Genomic DNA, 24914 nt, shown 5'->3' with positions numbered 1-24914 from the left:
GTCTTGCTAGTCAAAACTCCATGATCAGTTTGTGATTGCTCAGTTCTTAGTTCTCTGTGTGATTAATTCCTTGTAAGTAAATATTCAATTTGCCTGGGATAAAAAGTGAAATATATCTGTCATCATCAAAATAGAGTATGAAGAATGATCCCATACTTATATTGTGCTTTCTAAGTTTCCAGGAAAGAAATTCTTAGAGGAACAGGAAATGCAAAACTGGTTCTGTGAGCTCAGTTTTGCATCACAGCAGAAAAACGCTTAAGTGTGCAATGTTAGCATCTTCTCTTGTTTTCCAGGTCCATGGGGGAGATGCATGGGTGATGAATGTGGTCCAGGTGGCATCCAGACGCGAGCGGTGTGGTGCGCCCATGTGGAGGGCTGGACCACGCTGCCGACAAACTGCAAGCAGCCGGAGAGGCCAGACAACCAGCAGAGCTGTTTTCGGGTCTGCGACTGGCACAAGGAGCTGTACGACTGGCAGATTGGCAGCTGGAACCAGTGCCAGCCCGTTCTGTCCCGCAGCCACGAGAAGCCCCTGGAGTGCCTCAGAGGGGAGGAAGGGATCCAGACGAGGGACATCACCTGTATCCAGAAATCCAATGGGGTGCCAGCTGAGGATGTCATCTGCGAGTACTTTGAGCCCAAGCCCCGCCAGGAGCAGGCATGCCTCATCCCGTGCCGGCAGGATTGCATCGTGGCTGAATTCACCCCCTGGTCAGAATGTTCAAAGACCTGTGGCAATGGGCTTCAGCATCGAACTCGGCATGTCGTGGCTCCACCACAGTTTGGTGGATCTGCTTGTCCTAACCTCACCGAATTTCAGATCTGTCAGTCTAGCCCGTGTGCTGCTGAAGAAAGCCTGTATAGCCTAAATGTGGGACCCTGGAGCGCATGTTCAGTGCCCCATTCAAGACAAATAAGGCAAGCAAGGAAACGTGGGAAGAATAAAGACAAGGAAAAGGACAGAGAAAAGGCAGTTCGAGATCCCGAGACTCATGAGTTAATTAAGAAGAAGAGGAATCGAAACAGACAGAATAGACAGGAGAACAAATACTGGGACATACAAATTGGTTACCAAACCAGGCAGGTCACTTGCACCCACAGAAATGGGAAAACTGCTGCTCTGAGGTAATCACTGTTTATTAGTCTGCACATCTTTCTTTTTCTCTGTTGAAGGTAAAGCATGCAGAAGTGCACATGTGTTATTTTACACAAGCCCGAATCTCAATATGGGGCACATGCTATTTCCAATATGAACATCCCTTATCAAGCTCAAGGTGTTTCTGTGACATGAAACATGCAAACTGTGCTGGTGATCATACTAAGCATCATATAAATATGCACTGTTAAACTATGGTAACTCCCTAGCCTCTCTTTGTCTAAACAGATTTCCCCCAAAAGCTTGAAGATATTTTTCAAATGCCTGCTCTCTTTCTGTTGGCTCAGGCAGGTTTTCTCTCTCTAACAAGTCATGTGTGTTTGGAAGAGGTGACGTTACTGCTTTTAAAGTTCTGGGCACAAAGACTTAACAGGAAGCTGGGCTAGGTCAGACTCACAGTAAAAGCAGAAAACAGAGAAATTTGATGCATGAGAAGTCAGTATCTATTCTTTCCAGTACCTTTTGTTTTGAAATAGAAGAGCATGAAATACTATTTGTCCTTCTTGATTCGTATAGCAAAATTCCTGGAAGGACTGTGAAATCTCTCTGTTCCTTCCACGTACTTCCTCTTTTTCTTTCTTATCTACGTTTTTATTCTGTCTATCTGTTTTTTCTGACATTTTGAAAAAAATAATTTATTTATTATTTTACTTTTCAAGAGTTTTGGCAGTCTCAGATGTTTTGATAACTTTTTATAGGCTTCTGGCTATGTTTCTACAACTGTATTATCTTCCACTTGTTTGTTTTACCTGGCATTCTTGTGCTAGCTCATTTTTTTTCCCCTAATTATCCTCCAGAATGTTTGTGTCCAACTCAAAACTCTTTCAGTATAGTTTACCTTTCTCTGTCTTTCGTGTGACTATTTCTATTTCCTTCCCTCTAGTTCAATGCATGATTATTCGGTTTTACTTCAACTGTGAAATGACTAAGATACCTTGCTGAATGAGGCTGACATCCATTGCTGCTATGTCCCTGTTTATGAACTTTTTTCAGGGTATTTTACTTTGGAGTTTTTGTTGTGCCAGTTAAACATTCTATCATAGAACTTGCAATCGCTTTGAACTTTCCTCTCTATTTTCCTCTAATAAAATTATATATTATAGTTTTTCAAGTGTAGTTAATATAGTTAATATTTTTTTAGTATATATCCTTTCAAGATAGGATCCAGCAGTAAAACAGTAAAATGATGAGAGGTATGATGAGGGGTCCCTGGCTTCAGGGAAGAACAGAAAAATTTTGTTTAGTTGGAAGGAGGGACATGCAAGTGAAGATGTCTAGTGTCTATGAGTATGTAAAAACCCGTCACAAAGAAGAACGGAACAAGCTGTTCTCTCTGTATTATGATTGTATAGGAAAAGCAATAATGGGCTAATCACAGCAGTGCTGCATGAGGTTAGACTTCTCAATACTGGGAATAGTGAAGCTCTGGAAAAGATTGCCTGGGGAATGCGTGGCACCTCCATCCTCGAAGGTTTATAATAGGTTAGAAATGCATGTGTGAGTAATGGCACACCTTGAGTAATTTTTGGTTAGGGAAGGGGTTGACTGCATGCATTTTTTCAGTCTTTTCATAGCTCTGGTTTTTCTATGGTTCTTTCATATTTTGACCCATGTTTGGATGATTATCTGCACAAGGAATCTCAAAATCAGTTTGCTCAGGCAGTCCCAGGTGTTGGCTGAGGCACTGTCTCGGTGCTGGTACAGAAAGAGGTTGCCTTTATCCTTTCCTTTTCCAGCCTTACATCATGCAGCCCACACTGCCTAACCCAGAAACATCATTACCCTTTAAATACAGGGAATAATTTATTAAGCATATCAGTTGCTAGTAGATAGCAGGCAGGTGCCCTGTTTGAAAGTTCCCAAGTTTTTGTAAGGTTAAACAAATAATTCAGAACTACCATGTCAAAAAAATATTTTTTAGAAGTAAAAAAAAAAATGGGGGGCAGGGAAACATTCATATTCTGAGGCTCTGATAAATCATAAAAGAAAGTAATATTTTAATTGGAAGTCAATGATATACTTGTAATCTTTACACTCATTTTTGAATTCATGCATATCAGTAATGCTATCTTAATTTCAGATACCTCAGTGTATACATATATATATGCACACTTCAGTCTGTAGCAGGAAAATGGATAAAATCTTCTTGCTTGAGGCAGTGAAACAATAGATAATACAATGTAGGAGTGATTCTTCAGAGGAGAAAATGATACAAATGGTGCAGTGGGCATTTTGATGTCTAATGGATATAATTTAATGTTGTAAATGCACAAAAGATTTCTAATAGTCTTCACATCAAGCTTAACATAGAATCTTTTTCCCAGTTGGATAGTGAAAACAAGAAAATTTGGTTAAATGACTCATGTGAGAAATTCCAGCACTGGTACCTTAGCTTTGAGAGACCTATGTATATCACCTATATTTCTGTTTCATTTAAGCTGCACTCTCCACTAAGTAGTCCAATGATTGATTCTATGATTGCATTCCAGAATCTTAAGTAATAGAATTATTTTTCTGCCCAGGTTGTCAATGCAGCCTGCTCAAATGATTTTATAATCTTCATCACATAGTAACTGTGTTACTAAATAATATAGACAACTAAGGTGACTCTAAAACGTGCTGTGCTTGTGTGAAATGCTCTTCAGCTTGAATAGTCCATTTTCAGGGAGTTTTGACTTTAGCAATCAGAAACAATCAGCCCCCTGGCAGCATGACTGAAAGAAGAAGAAAAACCCTCAGGCGAGTAATACTTTTTGCAGAGGTAGCAAAATTAGTATAGTATAAAAAGGGTTTCAAAAAAACAAGTTTCAGAAGGGTGCTCCGGAGAAAATAGGTCTGTAACGCTGTCAGCAAAACTTCAAAAAGGCAAATTCTCTTGACACATCAGCACACCAGGCAGGGTAAAGAGAAGTGAAACAAGAAAATCAAAGTGTAATTTATACATTTTATTGCCAAGTGAACAATACATAGTCTTCCGTGAAGGATGAAATATTGGATTTTGTAATGCTCATTCTGCAATAATGTATGAGTTACATGGCCTGTATTTGCCTTATGTTTCCCTTAGTCTGAAATTCTGGTACAATGAAAATATCTTAATAATAGAAATGTTGGAGAAGAAAGAATTCAGTAATTAAAGGTGATTTACATGACTGCTCTAGATAGCTAACAAAACCTGGGCAGTGTTGCTGTTAGTGTAGAGGACAGTACTGATCCTCTGAAATGTTTTCTTCTCGGTTTTGGTGAAAGTAGAGTTTGCCAGAGGTCTCACAGAGAGCTGTTAGGCAACGAACTGTCAATGTGGAGAAACGTAAAATGTATGTGAAAGTTCATGTTGAGTTACAAATCTGTTTGCACTATTACAAGTTGTGATTGTGCCTCATGTTAAACTTGTCATTTTCTATTGTAATATATACTCTGGTTTTGCATTCTCCTACTCTGCCAAATTGTTACTGTTGATTCTCAAACATTTGCTCCTAATTGTCTTCCTGACCAGACTTTTTGGGGAGGTCTAAGAAAAAAATATTTTGTTTTAGCAGCATTTAATTCATACAGCCATTTTACTGAAATGTTTTGTTGAGTACCGACTGGATTGGGGAAAGAATTTGATATTCAGAACTGGAGCAGGTTATGAGCACAGACGTTTGTAACTGTAGGAACATGGAACTAGAGTATCTTCTTGGCCTGTATGTTTCTGCACTTCAGCAAAGATTTTGAAATCTTCTGACAAAGTACATGAAGATCCCCTGTAGCAGTTGGTCCACAGGCATGGGGGCAGCCTGCAACTGCTAAGAATCACTTAGCTCAAATAGCTGCAAAGGGGGCTGTAGTCAAAGCAGTTCTACAGGGATGAAACTGCCTATTAAAAACACCCAAACAAAACAACAAACCACAAAAGCCCCAGGAATTTCTGTGCTATTTCCTTTCTCTATCATTTGGATATCGTTTGTTTTATCTTGCTTAAACTGGGACAAAAAAAACCCTGTAGGAATGAGGGGAGAAATGGAGGAGACCAAGTAGGAAACCGTCCCCACCAGCTGTAGCCCCCAGAACTGGTTAATATTCTCATGGCAGCACCTCTGTGGCAGAAACCTGTTTGTGAAGCTGAACATTACTGATAACTTGAAGTGAGAATTCAAGAAACAACAGTAAAATTTTAGATATATTTAGGGCTTTTATTCTTTGTTGGGAAATAACCTTATGCAGTAACAGCAGTGAAACATAATGGGAAAGAAAAGGATCCAAAATTTAAGAAATGCTGACAAGTTCCTCAGTGGATTAGTTTTAGCTCCTTTATGCACCTGATCATATGATCATGTTTCATTTGTTTCACCTCTGTGCTTCTCAGAAAGTAATTATTTGTTATTTCTTTTCATCCTCCTCACTCATTCTGTGCATTCATGCAATAGCTAGCAAACTATATCCATCCCTTGTAATGAATTAAACTCTCTTGGAAGTTTCCATCATGGTGTCATTGCAGTGCTTTACTAGCTTTCAAGTTTGGGAGAGTCTGAGCTTTTATTTATTCCAATACTATAGCTGAGACAGGAGAGATGACAGTAGGGCCAAAATTATTGAATTGTCTTGCAAATTTTGGGCATTCAGTTTTTAAGTATATGTTTTTTCATCAGTTTGGGGTTTTTTTTGTTTGTTTGATTTTTTTAGATAGTATTTGCTTAAAGCACAGCCACTATATTCACTACTGGCCACAAGTCTTAAGCTGGATAACCAGGGGCTGAGGAATTAAAGAATGGCGAACTGAACATGTAGGCTGATGAGCAAGTGATACTCCAGATGGGTTGGCAGAAAAAAAGAATCTGCTCCTCTAGGATGCCATTTTAACTTTTGTCCATCTTCCCAGGTCCTGAAACCTCCTAATCCAAGTGCTGACCTTCCAAATCATGCAACAAATGCCTCCATCCACTTTATGGACTCTCACTCTTCTTTTAAATTATAGGCTGTGTGAAGGAGGAAGATAAAAAAAAAATAACAGCATAAGCCTGTTACTTTCTTTATGCCATTGATCTGAAGAAGCAGACAAGTCACCCTGAGGTATACGCTGTCAGACAGCAAACAAAAGAGACATTCAGACATATAATACAGTGGCTTAGTTTGTTGGACCCTATAATATACTCCTTACTTAGAAAAAGTCTTAAAAGATTCTCAGTACCTCTCTGAACTGTGCCATGAGGCAAGAGGCAGAATGGGTAATCTGTATGAATGTGGTGGTGGCTAAGGCCCAGTAGCTTCAAGGGGACAAACTGTGGGAAGGTGAGGGAATAGTAATGCAGAGGACAGGTTATAGAGATGAAGGAGCATAAGCAACCTTTCACTTGCTCATTGAGGGCCAGACGGAAGTATGCATGTCTACAGGTGTTTTTTATGTTACTGGAAAGGCTGTTTTTGTAGAACAAGCTCACCACACTTGAAGGGTTGAGAAGCTGTAAGTGGTTCACTAACAGCACACCTGTAAATATCAGATCTTTGGATAATAAGCTATATACAATTACCTTGATAAATTAACTTGGGGTCATATAGAGCGCATGCTGTTAACAATGGAGAACAGGGAAGAGTCATCTTGGAAGAAAAACCTCCTAACAGGTAAAAACTGCAAGGTAATTGTCAGATGCATTGGGATAATAAAAATGCATAATGTTATTAGAGAAAGAGGACACAATCATATTGCTTTCTTACTGTTTTCCACTGTGCTTTTAGAATTTCCACGAATTTGAAAGTCAGAAGCATCCCATATATTTTTAATGTGATTTTGGTGAAGAAAGTAGTTTCTGTGGATACGTCTAATACTATTCACTGAGTGTTCCTTTCTATTCTAAGTACCTGCTCCATCTCTTACCGAGGCTGCTGTTTTGACAGTCGCGTGTCAGTATTGCTATAGATTTGACATACCATGCCAAGATCTAGATTTAAGATGGAAACGTACACACTGTGCTGAATAATTGAAACAACAGCAATGAACCATTTCTTTCTCCATGCCATATTTTAACTCTTTTCATTTAGTGAACTCTTTTCATATAGTTCTGTCATTTAGATGTATGACATTCATATATTTCTGTACAAAGCATCAAGACTGGATGCCTTTCTAGAATATATTTTTTATTCAAATACATGTAATTGGTCTTCCTCAGCAAAATATAATAGCCTGTAATGTAATGGGGGTCGAACCACCTGTTCTGATAATCTCTAGTGGCCATAAATCCCATGCATGAACAAATGAATTCTATGAATGGATGCTATGTTGAATTTCTAGCCTTAATTTGGTAAGAGATTGAGATGCAGATCCCCGGAATGGCTGAGTTGGGTACTTCAGTGCTGAATTTTCAGTGATCCCACTGAAAATAAAATGTTCAGCATGCCTTCTAATACTGACCACTTTTTTCTAAATGTTGGAGACTGAAATGAAACCAGTGATATTGTTACAGCTAAGCATCAATACAGGGGAAAAACATCTAAAATAATACCTGAAACAAAACTACTATTAGTAATATAATTTTCAGTATTTTTAAAAATTATTTTAACTTCAATATTGCATATTTTTATTCATGAAGTTTGGCATTCTGTTATTTTTTCTTTGTTAATAACCCCATGAATCTAACTGTTAGGATCAAAATAAATGCTGGTTAATGCTATTTAACAAAAATTCCCACTGAAAAACGGAAATTACCCTCCCAAAATAAGCTTTAAGAATTCATTTATTCTAGATGACTTTTGCCAAATAACTTTCTCTATCAGTTTTAAAATTACCTGTAGCATGGGATGTGCATGCATGTCACTGTACCATTGGATTGTGAAAGACAGTATCTTTTCCTAATACTTTCTGCTTTCTTGTCTGCTCAGACGCTCCTGGTATCTGCAACAACCCCACAGCAGCTGTTTGGGTGGAGTAAAACTTCTTGCTTTGCCTGTATTAGCTAACATATTTTTCCATGACACAGTAGCTGTAATCACTGTTTTTTCTCCCATAATGTAGAAAGCCTGAGTGGTTTTGTTTTTTTCAAAACATTTCTGGCTGTGCATAATTGTTGGCAGAATTAAAGTTGTGAAAGAATCATGGGAAAGTAGTCTTGTGAAAAGAACTTAGGTGGACAGTACTTGAATTGTAAATGAAGAAAAGTGGCCTCATTGTTGGTGTGATTATAACAGCCCATTATACTGTGTGGTACTAACAGTTTCTCAGAACAATGTACAACATGACCAAGACTAAACAGTGCAGCTTTAGGGAAAAATTAATCAGGACTATATTGTGAGGGATACTTGTTACATTTTGCCACTAGGAAAAGGTACAGGCACTGTATTTTCACTAACTGCTTTAAAGAAACAAGTGTGTACCAACCAAACTCTCAAGGACAACTAGACTTCACAAATTCCAGTTTACATCTTCAGAGTAACTCATGGGGGCTATCTAAACTCTGGATCTAAATCGCTTTTCTACGATTCCTGCTGTCTAGTACCTGCTCATTAAACAGATTCTTTTTTCATTTAATTTTATTTATGAGAAAATCAACTGTGTTTTTCTTTATACCAAAGAGTTTATCACAGTATCTTTCAAAATCCAGCTATACCTTTGATCAAAGAATGGTATAGTGTTTGTTTGTTTGCTTTAGGGGTTAATGTATCCAACAGGCTGTATAAACCCTGAGAAGAACACTGCATAGAAGATAAATAGCTTGTTGCAACTCACTGGGACATCGTGCTTGATTCTTGTCTCTGTATGCTGACTCCAAAATCCCTGTTACTCATACTGACCATCTTTTAAGGCTTTATGGTGGTCAGATAAGGACCAAGGAGACCCTACATCTTGAATATTAAGATCTGGATTTAGTCCCAAATAACATAGAAGATTAATATTCAGCATGAATATTACTGGATTTTGTCAGGCCTCCTGACTGGTGATCATTCAAGGCTGCCGTAGAAAATTGCACACATAGCTACATGTATTTCAAAGGTTCATTTGACCTTCTGAGCTGACCAGATTATTTCTTGAGGTAGTTCTGTCAGAGGATGTGAGGATCCAGGCTGTGGCACTGCCCATGGGTGGTCAGATTTGCCAGCAGTGTAAGCCTGAGCTTTTCTAGGGTGGGTGGTGCGGGACATGTTTTACTCCTTCACTGTGAGGTTGCAGTTAAAAGAAGCCGATGTGGCCTTTGGAAAGTGTTCCATATAGTCTCATGTTTCTTTCAGCAGTCTACTGACATGTAAGCAAACTTTAAGCAATCTACTGAGAAAATTAAAATATGCTTGTATTCAAACCCTGGTTTAATTTATTTATTGTTTTAAAGGTTCTTTGGGAGTTGGGTCAATGTTAATTCATAGCTGTAGGATGTCTTGCAAGGACACTGTCCAGCTTAGTGGTTTGTTTTGGTGGGGTTTTAAATTTTGTTTTTCTTTTAAATCACAAATCTACTTTCTGATACTTTTCCAGAAGCTTCCTCTAGCTTTAGTTTGCTCTTCGGTCAAAAATGCAGCCTCGACAAGCCTGCTTCTGTGTATTTGTGTTTGTGTGTGTAATTTTGGTTTTCAAGTGCTAAAGTAACATCTAGTTTTGGTGTTCTCTAAGCAATTTGTCACTGTTCCAAGTCTTTCTGCAGACAAGTTTGTTAGGTCAAATGGGCTTGTGTGTCAATAGTTTTCATCTTGTGGCCGGTAGGAAACACTGAAACCCATTTTCCTAATGGTATCCAATGATGTAATGTCTCATGAGATCAGCAAGACTTCTAGAGAGACTCTCATGGTTCCTGATGATGCAGCTGGTTGTGGGAGATGCTTGATGGTGTACAGGACATTCAAGGCCAGGAAATGGTTAAATCATTCTGCTCTGAGGGAGCCCTGCTGTGTTTTCTTTTATCTGCCAGATAGTCTTGGCTCTTCTTCCTTAGTGTTTAGATGAAGCCACTTAAAAACCTGTTAAATGATCCTGGATTTCTTTAGCATGTTGATCCTGCTTTGATCTGAAACTTTCAGAAGCAGCTCACTTTTTCTGCCGAACTGCTGAATCTCCTCATATCATACTCAGTATGGGTTTCTTCCAGCCAGTTAGCTTAGGTTTTGGTTATGTCTTCTTCACTCCTCTCAAGCTTTTAAATCAGTCAGTCAAGTCTTGGGTGTTCAAAACATAATTATGTTGTTGGGGTTTTGCTTTGGAATACAAGCAAAGCTTGTATTTTTTGCTGAAAATGGAGTAGCCTTCTTCAAAAAGAATGATAATTTTCTTCCCCAAAGGTGCGGTTGTTGAACTTCTCAGCAGACAGAGCACGTTCTGACCCCAGACCCCGTCCTGATCACGAAGAGCACGTGATATCTAATCCCTGTGGTACTATATAGTATGAGAGATGTAAGGGGAGGAAGAACACAAATTTTTTTCCTATTGTTTTGTGTGTGGTGTCTGAAAAGGTCGATGTCTGTTTAGTGTCTCTTAATAACGCCTGCTGCGCTGAGCTCTCATGAGGATGGTGAGACATGGGAGTGTCTGCTTTCCACACTAGGGCTGAGCGTAGGTCAGACATGCCAGGGCTTGAGCAGCCTGTTGTAGGTGTAGGTGCAGGTACAGGGAACTTCAGCGGCACAAATCTGTACATGAAAGATCAGTTTTCAATTCACAGGTAAAATTCCACTTAAGTCCTTTTCAGTCTACCTCAAACCCATGGCTTTTGTTTCTCATGAGTGCCAGAAGTTTATGTTGGCATCAGTATCTCTCCTGAATCATAGCCATGTTGTTCATTTCAGAACAATGGACATCTCTGTATGTAATCAAATGGGAAGTCATCTGGAGAAAAAGTAAATACCTCAGAATTCCAGGAGAATTTATACAGTGAATGAAAACAAGGAATAATAGCTGTGAACATTTCATTAAAGAAAACCAAAGCCGAATGTTGATAACGGTGAAGGAATGGAAAAAATATGGCAAAATAATGCCAACTAGAATTATTAAAGAGACTGTTTGTCTTGCATTAACCTTGTCAGTTGGGTTTTATTACTTTAAATTATAGGTAAAAACAGTAAATAGCAGTTCTTAAATATCAGCACTGGGTGAATAAATTGAATTTATTGTAAAAGACACATTCTCCACTGTACAATTTTAGGTTTAAATTGCAGCCCTCACATTGGAGCTCTTTTACATTTGAACATGAAGAGCAGCTGTATTGGGAAAGCAGCAAACTGATCTTCAAAATGGTGTCTCCTTAATACCTTAGATCTGTGGACTCATAATTCCATTAATTTATAGATTATCCAGTTATAACGATGTGCAGATATTTTTGGGAGTGTCCTCAGAGTGAATCTTGAACAACCCTTAAATCCAGGCCAGTTTTACATCTCAAAGTTGCACATGCAGTAGAAAGGATCTGTAATTGCAGAATATAACTGTGTTCAAGTAAAATGAGATTAAGTGGAAGGGAACTCTTGGACCTAACAGAGACAGTTGAGGAGACAGCTTATAGAAATCCCTAAGCTCACAAATGCTACAAAGCAAGTGAGTAGAGTATGGTCTGAAGTAGAGTAAGGTCTGAAGTCAGAAAGTGAAATTTACAGAGCAACTTTAAAGCAAAAATAACTAACTGCAGTTATTAACAAGTAAAAAAAGTGTGTAACCCATTGTTTCCAAGATTATGTAGATGCCAAAATCTTATCTGGATTCGAAAGCATATGCACTAATACACGGAGGAAAACTGTATAAAGGGCTCTTCAGTGCAAAGATACAACTTGTGTGCAGGAATTCTTTAAGCCACAGTTTGCTGGAAAACCAGTGTGTATGCTGGGAAAACGTGACCGAATACTTGCTGTCTTTCAGTTTTCACCCTCCATTTGCTACTGCCAAGGCAGGTAACAGACTGCATGGATTATTAGTTAGAACCACTCAGCCATTCTCATGCTGCCGTTCATCTTTTCTTGTTAACTCTTCTTGCCAGTTATCAGTCCAATATGTTATGGAAGAAACCAGCAAAAGCAGAAAACCTCTTACTTGTACATGTATAGTTTATGGAGTAAAATGAGTCCTGTTGCCTTGCTTAAAACACATTTATTTTTCCTATTTATTATGCATAAATTTAGAGACCAGTCCTATGGTCATGCATTACCAAGTATTTGGCTTTATGCATGCAGTATGCATGGCTTTATTTATTGGACAAATTTAGGAAAAAAAAGATTTTTTTTCTAGTTGGGCTTATAGAGGAGGAAATTCCAATGATCCCTTCCATGACTTTTCTACACAACTTAAAAGATAAATTTTGAGACTGAGATTACAGATGCTCAAATGGGTCATTGGCATACAAAATTAAGTTTTCTGGATTTTTAAAATTGTAAAAGCATGATTTACTTTCTAATAGAAATTTAGGATACCTCAGGAATAAATATTTTGCCTCTTGACTAATCTGATTTTATCACACATTTGCAAGCTTATCTTCCAATGAGGAGACTGCTTTCAGCTGCACAGCTTGCTCATTTGTACGTGGGTACCATACATGCAATTTACTCCAAGCTTATGCCTCAAGCTTTAATCTGTGTCTGTAGCCTTAGTTACCCCGTAAATTACTTTGAAATCCCCAAGGGGAACCTTCCTATCTAAAGCAACATTTAGTTTTTATTTATTGCAGTAAGAGCAAAAAGGAGGCTACAGAATGTGAGTAGACACAAATTCCTGACCACACATCCCCAAAAGAGGTTGAGCAGCAATTATGTTCCATATTTTGCCCTTTGAACCAGCATTACTTTTTTTTTTTTTTTTTTTTTTTTTAGTTCATTTATCTAATCTAAGTATTTTAGCAGTCAGGAATAGGTTTGATGTTGGCTTAATAGCAATAGGGTTCATTTATCCCCTGGGATGTTTTTGTTTGCTTGGGATTGCCTTCTCTTTCCACTGTGTCATCTACATGCTTATATACTTTAAGTGTCAGTTCCCCATTGTATCTATGTATTGTCTGAAATGGTACTTTCTCAAAACACAGCCTTACTTCAAATCGTATAATGCCCTCTTCCCTGCCAAAAGACAGACACTTAGAGCACTGTCCTTTGAATGTATTTACTGGATTGAGAGAAAGTACCCACAGACTTTACATGTTGCTCTTATGCTACCTGTTCTTGTAGGCAGTTTGCTCTGTTGACTTATAACAGAATTTTAATGCAACTCATGTACTTTTCTTTGAGCTTTCCAAGCTGTTATCTGGAAAGAACTATATGGGTCGATAGTGAGGATTATGTGTACTCCCTGTACTTTTTGAATGGCTGACTTTGTATATAGTGTATACTTAAATGTTACTGAAATTACGCAGAGCATGGAGATGTTTGATGCAGAACTTCTAGTGGTTTGGCTGGTATCATGACATGAATGTGAGCTGTCTTCTGATCTGTTACCTGCTCATTTGCTTTTTCTCCTGTGAGAAGATTCATCCAACTGAGTAACTAAATCAGATGCATAAATCCATCAGCAAGTGCGGAGCGATTTACATGAAATTAAGCTTTGCTTTAAATTATTTGCGGAGACCAAATCTCTAACATTAGGTACCAGACCCAGAAGACACTATTTTGTGTAACAAAGACATTCCCAAGTTTCAATGAAGGATCAATCTATGCAGTTTCTTGGATCAGACATTTAAAGGAAATGTGACCAGCCTTCTCAGCTAATGTATTGCATACACTGAACTTTTAAAATGGCACATGCATCTTTCAGAGTTAACATTTTTATACAATACACAATTAGTAAGTTTAATTATGAATGTCTGTCTATATATAGTCACCTGCACTGAAAGGTATGAGAAACATCTGTTTCTCTTGATAAGATAAAGTTTGAAAATCTTTTGAAGATCTTTTACAAGTGTCAAGAATAGTGAGAGAAGAGAAAAGATCTTTGAAAAATGAGAGGGGACTTTGGAACATCAAATACATTGTTCCTAAATTTTCTGGGAAAGGGGGATATGTAGGGATGCAACATGTAATTAAGTGTAGAGTAGTTTAGTTGCAGATAATAGATATACATGTACTTGGGACAGGGAAAGGTGGTAGTGAGGGAAAAGATTTGTAATCTGCTCTGGAGACTACTTTGTTCCCTTCAAAGAGATTGAAGCACTTCCATAATAATTTACTTAACTAAAGAGTTTTAACTAGGTCTTGTTTAGACAGATTTGTAATACTGGGAGTTTAAATGTGATGCTTCCCTAGTCCCTCTGTGATCTAGAATGCAACACTTCTGCTGCTGCCTGCAACGTGAAGGCAAACTCTTGATAATAGCCATTTGTAATTAGTGCTCTGTTTCTCTAAATTGTTCAAGGAAAACCAAGTGTTAAAAGAAGAAAGAGCAGCTAATTTGCTTGTCTGACACTTCTTTTGCCAATTGTAGCTTTCTTTGCCCTCTCAAAAACATAATATGACAGTATGTATAACAGTAAAGAGATTGTTTGCTGGTGACTTAGAACAGTATCAGTTAGTTGGTATTTACATAACACTGCAAGTGGTGCATAGTTTTAACAAGCAAGCAAGGAAATAAATGGATAACTCACTTTGCCTCTTGTTTGTCTCCTTAGTAATATTTATGATCTGGTTACAAGAACTTTAGAACTTAATAGTTTTATAGCTTATTTAAAATTAATTTTATAAGTAAATATTTGAAGTGAGGCATGCTTTAACTCTATTGCTTTACTTCTATCAACGATCATAAGTAATGAATGGTATTAGTAATATAGTACAATTCTGTTTGGGTCCTCTTTATACCTGCATATGGAATTAATTGTTAACAAACAAGATAAAATGACCATTCTAATTACAAAAGCTATATTGACAACAGCTTTTAATAATAATAAAAAAAATTAGTATGAAGCAGAAAGTACTAGCCTCCTAAATCTATGCCACTGTCCAAATAACCCTTCAGTTGAGTACTGTGAGCAAATCTAGGTCTAAATTTATAAAAACATTTTGCATCATGACCCACAGAGGGACTTTCAGCATCATGGTATTCAAGATTACAAGGCTACTGAAAAGCATGAAACTTCAGGAAGTCTTTTTGCATATATGGCAATAACAGTTTAAGGATCTGTGAAATGAAATTTTCTAATCTAAAGCTGTAGTAACACCTATGTTGAATTCTTTGTGAGTGATCTAGTAGCACTTGGAGTCTGGAAAGTGTCTAGTACCTATAGTAATCTTTCAGGAAGTGACTATAACCTTTAAAAATTAATAGATATCATTAATTTGCAGGGCTTGCCTTAATTTTTAAGTGGAGTTGATTGACAACTCTCTGTTAAAAAGTGGTTTTTTTTCCAATCTTTTGCCCATCTTAGAATCCATGAGGAATAGATCTATTCTCAAGTCATTACAATGTGTGTCTTTGTTGGATAAATGAGTCTATATGTTTTGGCAAAGGTACATAAACTCCTATACAGCATTTGACAGTACTGTAGTCTGATGACAGACGGGGTTACATGAAGGTGAAAAAAGTCCATTATTAAAGAACAATTTTCTCGAAAGCTTTGCGTGTCTTTCATCTGAAACAGGGTGTAGCTTCTGTCCTTAAGCAGAATAAATGTTGTCTGTCATGTGTTAGGGTTTCTCCACCAACAACACCCTTTAACGTAACAAGAACATAAGAAATCCCCTACTGAGTAAACTCCTGTGGTCTGTCAAGCCCAGCAGTGTCTCGGGCCTATTGGCTCCAGCAGCGGTAAAAGGAGATGCTATGTAAAGACCAAGCATAAGAGGCCTGGCTGCCTTTTGCAGCCCATTCCCTTTGTATTTCTCCAGTATCCTGAGCCAACGTATTAGGGATGGTGGCTAATATATCCCGCCTTGTCGTTTTAGTACCCACATATAGACCTATTGCCCACAAATCCATCCAACCTCTCTCTGAACGTGCTGACACTGTCTCTACAACCAGGACCTTCTGTTAACAAGCTGCAGAATTGCTCTTGTATATAGAAATACTTTGTTTGTCGTGTTTTTAAATCTCATTAGTCTCATCAAGTACCCCTTGTTCTAGTATTACAAAATTTTGCTAATAGCGGTTCAACATGATCTTGGATATATGGGTAGGGCAAAATTTTGTATGGCAACAAAATTGTTATAAATATTCCTTATTCTCTTTTATTTCAAAATGTGTTCTATTAAAAGGAAGAAAATGAGCCTTCATTGAGCCTACCATAGGACTGGTACTGAACAGTGTTTCATTGTGTCGTCTGCAGTGCTAATAAATCTTTTTCCTCCCTGTTTAACTACTTCAGAAGCCAGAATTTCATTCCAAGACAGTCATGGTAAATATATTTATGTTGCAATTATAATTAAGGAGTTAAAGTTATGATCACTTTAATTATAGTTTAGCTTCTCTATTGCTCATTTTCCTATTGTGAATCAAGCTTTACAGTAGAAATGTTAGTTTCTAGTTAGAATATAGCATTTAAAAATGCAGAGGCATTTAGAAGGAGAAAATGTTGCTGACAACATATGTAATATATGAATGAAGCAATCAGATGGGGAATGGAAATTACATGACAGCCTTCACGAGGAACAGGAAATTAAAGCTATGGATTCACTGCAGCAGGGAAAGCTCTGCTTTAAGGTAGAGATTATTCCCTTTTTAGACCATGAGGCATCACTGTGGCAATATACCAGCTGTTAGCAAAGCAAATTACTAGTGACCAAGTATTCAGTATATTTGACATTGTGTTTTTAAACAATTTTTACTCTGGAAATGAGAAGATGACCTTGAGCACTTGGTTCTCTTCAAGAACATTGTATAGCTATCTCTGTTATTAATCCTCTGGTTCATTTTTGTTCCAAGAAAAAATAATTGAGTATACCTAAAAATAAAAGATAAGCAGTGAAAATTGTATTTACTTCATCTTTTGCACTTCTATATATGTATGAAGATTTATATTTTAATTTTGATCACAGATATGGCAGTAGTGGTTGTTTCTAACCATAACAAAAAATATATCTAATTTCAGTCACTTTAACAACAAGCTGTTTTGCCTGACTTTTGGGGATCAAATACATGTGGACCGGACCTTAACAGCTTTACAAATATTTACTGACTTTGCATGTTGCAACAGATATTGCATTTCTGTAGGAGTTCATGACTGTCTGTGAATATGTGTGCTGAAAATTGTAATGTTCTCTTATTACAGCTTCTGCAAACAAGACAAGTTGCCCATTACATTCCAGTCCTGTGTGATCACGAAGGAGTGCCAGGTGTCAGAGTGGTCAGAGTGGACCCCCTGCTCCAAAACCTGCTTTGACATGACAACCCCTAAGGGGAATCGTACAAGATCACGGACCATTAAACAGCTCCCTATCGGCAGTGACAGTGAATGCCCACAATTAGAAGAAACAGAGCAGTGTGTTTCTCAAGGAGATGGTGTGGCACCGTGCATTACGTAAGTTGGTTCATTTCAGTTCTCCTTATACTAAAATGAAGAATTCAAATTAGCGTGCAGGGCTGGTAATGGAATATCAATCAAACCATTACTAAGGAAATAATAGGTTTGATTTTATTTCTTTTTCTCCTCTGTGTTCAGTGCTCTTCTTATTCAGTGCTCTTCTTAAAAGCCTGAAGAAGCAAATAGCTGCTTTATAGTTAAACCATTTCCTCATCTAACTACAGAAAAAGTAACAAATATGTACTTTTTCATTTTTGAAAGGGAACGTTTATGCATATGCAGGCTCAGTCAAGACATAATAAATTACTTGTCTTAATTTGTCAGTGGTCTTTTCCCTACATAATGTTTCTACCAAAATCATGGTTTTCTGAAGTACTTGTCTGCAGACAAAATTCTGAACACAGGAAAGAGGTGATAAACATCTATTTAGCAGCCAGACTTTTTTAGTGAGACTCCTATTCAGCCCAACAAAGGCAACTGGGTCCCAAATGCAAAGTGGGAGAGACTAACAGTGACAGTAAATAAATTAACCCTGTTTAAAGTTTAGGAGAAATGACAGCAAGCACTTTACAATTCAAGAGATTGCTGTAATCCTTATCAACAAATCAAGATTAATATTAAAGTTCCAGCTGTGCTTTTTCTTTATCAGACTGAGAAGAAGGTCTGGGGAAATGTCATTCGATGCTAAGCATCTTTGACTGCAGTACATATTTTTCATTTAAGAGTTGAAATGTCATCTTTCCCCATCTCCAGCCACCTTAGGAAGCAGTTTGCTTGATTTAGCCTTAAAGTCCTTGTTGGGTAGAGAATTCTGTGGCATTTCTTGTGGTTTGTAATCCTGATTGGGGTTTAACTGGGAGTCACAGATTTTTGGTGTGCATTCACTGATTAGAAAGCTCACAGCTTCTCATCATTCATCAGTACCCAGCAGAGATGCTTCAGTACTGCAGAGCCATCTTCCTCTTGACAGTGAAAAAGAAACTTACTGAAAGGTTTTTCTGAAGTAATAATAAAAAATACAATTATAGTTTTACCTTGATATTCAAGAGAAATTCTGTCTCATATCAAAAAAGAACAGGAGGCTTTCGGTGGTTGTGACTTTGTCCCTTCTCCTTTTCTGACTCTTCTGTTTCTCAGTGTGCACATTTTTTTGAAATTTTTGCTTTGGTTCATATAAATTGTCTAGTTCTAAACAAATGCTGAGTCACAATATTGACAGCTTATCTGAATATAGAGTTTATGTGTCTGTATGTCAAGTTTTTCTTCCCTCTAATAAAGTATTTATATGTGCAGTATGTTTCAGGAACTGAACAGAAAGGATCTTCCTAAAAAGTAATAATTTAAAATAAGAAATAATAGAGGAAAAGTTTTCACTCACATAAAATATCAGACAACATATCTCTGTGTGCAAGAAATTGTGGGGCTCAGGCCTTTTAGAAAATGAATAAAGCTGTTAAGGTGTTTCAGCTTGTATAATGTAATGCTGTGTAAAATGGCTTCTGAAGACCCAGTTAACAAAATTTGATCCAGGTACGGTTGGCGGACCACAGAGTGGACAGAATGCCGTGTCGATCCTCTACTTAGCCAACAGGACAAGCGGCGAGGAAATCAGACGGCGCTGTGCGGAGGTGGCATTCAAACCCGTGAAATGTACTGTGTGCAAGCTAATGAAAATCTCCTCTCCTATTTAAATACCCTCAAGGAAAAAGAAGGTAAATTTGATTCACTTGCAATTGAATTAGTGTGAAATCAGAGCACTCCAGCATGCCAGGACTCCTTGACAGCCACTGTCTTCTGTCATGAAAGCCTTATCTTGCAGTTTATTATTTTCTAGTTCAGATGAAAATGCTTAATTGCAGTAGCAGAGATTTCATTCTCTATGCTGAAAATATTGGTTCCTAGCTACAAATTGCTATTTCTGAATATCTATTGAAAAATATTGTCTTATGTGAATGATGTTTCTTAGTAAGATAGAGCATGAGAAACTGGGGCAGAAATCCCAGATTCAGTTCCTTCCTTTACTGTAAATTTCCTGTGTGTCCTTCACCTGGGTGATGCACCTTGTGGTTTGATGTGCAGATGGAGTATGTCAGTTCTGGCATGTAAGCTCAATATAGAAATATGTAAAAATACGGCTAGATGTCATTCTCAGGGAATTGTTTTTATTTATTTATCTATTTGTCTATTTATTTTTCTTTTCTTGATTTGGTCAAGTTCTTAAATCACTTTCAGGACTTCAAGCCAGTATAATTTTGTGTTGTTTTTTTTTTTCCCTAACTCGGAGGCAGAAGAGATTATTCCTTGTTGCTGTTACAGCTTGTACAGCATCTTAAGAAAAGAGACTAGCTTAGGAGACAAAATCTTTAATTCATTTGGTAATATATGTGCTTGAGAACAACACTTGAGTATTTTGTGTTATGTCTACTTCTGCATACTAATGTAGCACTATAGATTTAGAAATTAGTGAATTACACTAAATGCGTTTAGCTTGTTAATTAAATTTTATCCTGTTCTGTAGCTGTTTCATATGAGCACGTGGTATTATTAATAAATAAATATAGCCACATATTTCAGGAAAAGCAACATCATTATACAAGTCATGTGTAATACATTTAGACCAGAGCTGACCAAACCGCAGGGTAGTGAGGTTTCTGCTGTGAGTTAAAGGTACTCTCAAACTTGCCATGGAGGTAGAGTTTGTGAGGAATATTAATGCTGACATGCATTTCAGCGTGACTGTTCGGATCAGTAGGATGTGACTTGTGTGCTCCATGGGCCCCACATCTGTATTTATTAAAGAAGCAGCTTTCAAGCCTCTTCATTTAATGCAAATCAGCTTCTGCCCAAGGGCTTTTAGTAAATCGCCTCTGCTGAACAAAGTTTAGATGCCCCTGCCTTGCAGTAAAGGAGTAAAACCTCCCGGCTAAGGAGAGGTAACAATAAAATCAGTGGCAGCTTACTGTTCAGAATGATGATTAGGATTTTGGTAGGCTGTGAAGTCTCGCCGGCTTAGGCAAGTGTGAAATCTGCCCTTATCAGACTGTGACAGGAATACGCGGAGCCCATCAGGAGGTAATCTCTGCAGGCCCCAGAAAGCTGATTAAAATGTAACTACTCTTTGGATGCATAAACATGAGAACAATTTTTCAAGAGCTCAAACTAAGGGTGAAGTGGGTCTTAGTTTAAAAGGGAGCTCTGGGGTGTTTCCGTATTAGGGGGCAGATTTTCAGAAGACGTGCTTCTCCACTCATTCTGCCTCTCTCTTCCCTTCCATCTTGGGTTTGGTGCGGGCAAGAGCTGTTCCCCAGGCCCTCCTAGAAGCAAGGATATCAGTGCCTCTAAAACAATACTATTTGAAAACTATGAGTAATTTAAGGATGGGAAAAAGCCCAGGGAGACACCTACCAGCTGTGGGGAAACACCTTCATTTCAGTGTGGTTTGCTGTTGGCTGTAGTGAATGCTGTCTCACTAAGGCTGCTTGGAAGACCTCCGTTCTCATATACTCACGGTGGTGTTTCCCTGTTATTTCAGAAAGTCAGTCACAGAGCAAGTCGAAGGCTAGTGCTGCACCTCTGCTATCAATCACTTTTGAAATAACAGGTAGGTAAATTAAGACCTCTCACCTGGCCTTTCAACCAAAAGTGTCCAAAGGAGGCAACATCCCTTTCAGGGAAACTACGTTGGCTGTATGTGTATAATTAACATGTTTATATAACTCTGAAATATTTTAACTGATCTGTGCACTTTCAGTAAATTTCAGATCGCTTTGAAAGCGACAGGCCTAAACTGAAACTAACAAAGTTCATGAGCCAGCCAGGATGCTAGGACAGGTCCCTGCTCAACTCCTGAACCATTTAACAAGTGGCTGATTTTCCTCTTGATTTTGAGCACTGGGAATTGCTTCATTGCGTTCATCACAGCTGTTATTTCCAGTTCCTTTTGTAGATTTAAACACCAAGTTAGGGCTCCAGGAAGAATCTGAACTTTTAATACCTAGCTGAACCAGAATCCCTCATGGCATTTTGGTCTGTACTATCTTCTATCTGAATTAATGAATTTAGTCTTGAGGGAGTATTTGGTGTAGCAATTAGGCAGCTGACAATCAAGATTCCTGGAGGTCACTGTCATTCTGCCATTTACTTGCCACTGACTTAAATTGTTTCATCTCTGTTCACCTGTTTAACTGGTTTAGTCACAAAGTTTTTCTCAAGGTAAGCCTATGAGGAAGATTGTGTCATCTTTATCCAAGTACCTTTGAAACCGTTGATACAGAACGAGGATGGGAGGAAAGTTTCTTTATAGGCATAAATTTACCCTACATCTGCAAACGCTGGCTCATTGTCTTGTTAAACAGAGAGGAACTGCTTACAAGCATGGAGTTGTGCAGTTGATTAGAGGATCAGGTCCTGAATTATCTACTGTCTTTTGATGACAGCATCCAGCATTGTAGAGAATGGGGAAGAATATGTATTCTTTCATTGCTGGTCATAATGTGTTTTGGGCTTGGGTTTTTCTTGCTTTTTTGAGCGAGAACACTTTGGTTGAAGAAATTTGCTCCTGCTTCTTGCTGTGAAACTGGTGTGACAAATGACCACAAGGAGGAATATGAAGTTGTGTCTGCTCATACTGATGCAGCCACACACAATTTCACCCTCCTTGACAGCCTGGTTGTTGCTGGGCACTAGTTTCTTGAGGGCTTCTGAAGAAGAACAGGGAGGTTGAGACCTCAGTAAATGTAGCAAATGCTTAAGAAAACAACTGTGTTTTTTCTTTTCAGTTCTTTGTAAAATGCAGACATTCAGGAAGGTGTTTAACAAGGGTATAAAATATATTCAGCTAAAATTTCCTAATATACTAGTTGATTTTGAGGACAGAGCGATATAATCTCATTTTAGTTTTTAGATCACCACCTCAAACCTGAAATTCATTCAGAACTGAGACTAATGTTTTAGTTAGACTGAAGGAGAAAGAGATGTTATGAAAACGCATTCACTTTTCTTTCCATTTTTGGCCCAAAATTTGGTCAAACTCCACACAGAGCTTGTACTATTACACACAATCTAATCAGCATTTAGCATCACTTCCAAGGAATAAAGAATCTTCATTGCTGCCACAAGAGAGTCTGAAAGAACAGAGGTAAGACAAGGTTTTAAACTGTAAATTTCTGCATCCAGCATAATTTTCTTTGAAAGCATCTTTGCTAAATAATGAACAGCAAAAGATGAGCTTATTTATACTTTTTTTGATGCTGAAAGAAATCCAGTCAAATCAACAGGAGCAAGATGTTCATAAGATACTCAGGCAACAATAAGTTTTCTTATTTTACTGTCATCTCAAAGAAAGAATTCTGAGTAATCCTGGGTGAAATACACTCTGAGTGTTCGATGGTGAAAACACTTTTTAATAATCTGGAATATAATTTGCCAGTCCTGTCCTACTGTTGATTTTTTTTTGTTTTGATTTAAAAGCAATATATAACAGATCTGGTAGCAGACATTTGTACATCACTTATGTTCTAAGAACACCATTTCAAAAATATTTTAGCATATTGAGAAATTTATTGATAGCACTTACCTGTCCCCAAAGCACTTCTTCCTTCCCCTACACACTGGTGAGTGATGGAAAAGGCAGATATTTTCAGACGGTGTTTTCATGATAAGTTTATTTAACAACATTTGCTGACAAGACCTGGAGTTCTTACTGGTACCTCCAAAAAAAAAAAATAGAAATAGCATTCCTGTTACTTAAGTAACCCTCTTTAAAGCCAAACACAGTCACATTTCCTCATATTTTACAGTTTCAGGACCATCACAAATTTAGCTTGAAGCTAAATGAATTTTTACAGTAGCAGTAATACCTTCTATTAGCATACTCTTAAAAAAAAATCTGGTTGTGATATGGAACATCTGGGATATGAAAATCATCTATTTAAAGCTTCCTGATGAAAGGTCTTTGTTATTTTCCTGAGTAACATCCAATGAACTAGTGTGATGGTAAGTGCTTTTACCCTGATGCAGGCTGGAGATGAAGCACAGCATTCCTCAGAACACTTTCTCTGTTCCCTGAAGCAAGGCTGCATCTCAGGGGTGTAATTGACCCTTAATTTCCACTGTCTCACTTGGGTAATTCCCCGATTAAATCAAGGTTAAAAAAGTATGGTTAGCAATTACTTACTCTTTTTCTTTTTATTATTAGGAACTATTCAATACAAATTCAATTACAGGCAAATTATGTTTATATATATCCATGTTTTACACAAGATATGCATATTATGTAGATTATTATGCATGTTAGGTGCGCACGTCAAACTTACTGTAAAATTTAATGTTCTGTCATAAAATTTAATTCTGACATAGCATTATGCAAATGTTGGAATATTTGTTGCTGTATTATTTTGTGTTGAGAGATTGGTGAGCTGGAGGCAGTAAGGTTAAATGACTATCTGCCATCTTCATGCCTTCGTTATGTGGAGCAACATAGTGTAAAACTGTGACAAAGGAGGCAACACTGGAAACCAGAATAGGGTGATGATTTGCCATTTCCTTTTCCCCTTAAAAAGTAGAGAATTGAATGCTTTTTCTGTAACTGGAAAGATCATCTACTTAGAAAGCCTAAATGGAAAGACACACACATATCTACAAATGAGACCATACCTTAACAACCTGATGTTTACTTTTACGACGTATCTGTGGTTAGTGATCTCATTTTTCAGAAGGAAATTTTGTCATATTCTGAACTTCTTTCAGAATATGTTTCACCAGAGAGCTCTTTCCATCAAAATAGACTATTTGTAGTGATGGCAGAAAATTAATGAGGTAATTTTCCTGTGAAAGAATGCTGAGGGAGTAGGATGAGAGTGTTTTAAGTTAAGGAATTGCATGTTTCTTCAATCAATCAAAATGAATAAATATGGCAGGCTTCACTTTGCCTTATAGCAGTTATTCTCTTAGTGTAATATTTTTTTCGAGTCCTATGTTATGAAAGAGAATTAAAATCTTGCTTGTAATGAAATGGTACATTTTGGTTTAGAGTTCTGTGCCTTACTCTGGCACCTATTATAGTTGTCTCATTATTTGTGTAACCTGGGAATTTAAAAGAAAAAAAGTATGGAAGAAAACGGGTGATTTTAGCCTGTTCCAGGGCTTATTGATCCTTAAAGTACAGAAGAATCTGCCTTCACATGTGTCTTTATAGATTAATAATTCTTTAATGAAAAAATACCAATTGTCTTTTGCAGAGTTTTAATTATTTTAAATATATTTTACATATATATTTTTAATTTATGGAAACCATATATGTATTCAAAACAAAACCTTTCTTGAACTAAAGCAGCTAATGCAAAAATCTTATTGCTGACTGTGCACTTGAAGGTCTTTAGAGTAAA

The 24914-nt window shown here is 37.5% G+C and overlaps 1 protein-coding gene across 1 annotated transcript in view; it reads left to right on the top strand.

The window, feature by feature from the left end:
- THSD7A (thrombospondin type 1 domain containing 7A) overlaps positions 1-24914 on the top strand; it is a 282093-nt gene that overhangs the window by 154458 nt on the left and 102721 nt on the right. Inside the window, exons 4-6 of the mRNA XM_080383081.1 lie at positions 297-1128; positions 17278-17526; positions 19060-19241. Coding sequence (XP_080239207.1) covers positions 297-1128; positions 17278-17526; positions 19060-19241 — 1263 coding nt within the window. The remainder of the gene's footprint in view (positions 1-296; positions 1129-17277; positions 17527-19059; positions 19242-24914) is intronic.

This window comes from Falco punctatus (genome assembly GCF_963210335.1).
Source record: "Falco punctatus genome assembly, chromosome: 4".
Taxonomy (NCBI): Eukaryota; Metazoa; Chordata; class Aves; order Falconiformes; family Falconidae; genus Falco; species Falco punctatus.
The sequence above is the reverse complement of the archived record's forward strand: the minus strand, read 5'-3'. Positions and strand labels throughout refer to the sequence as shown.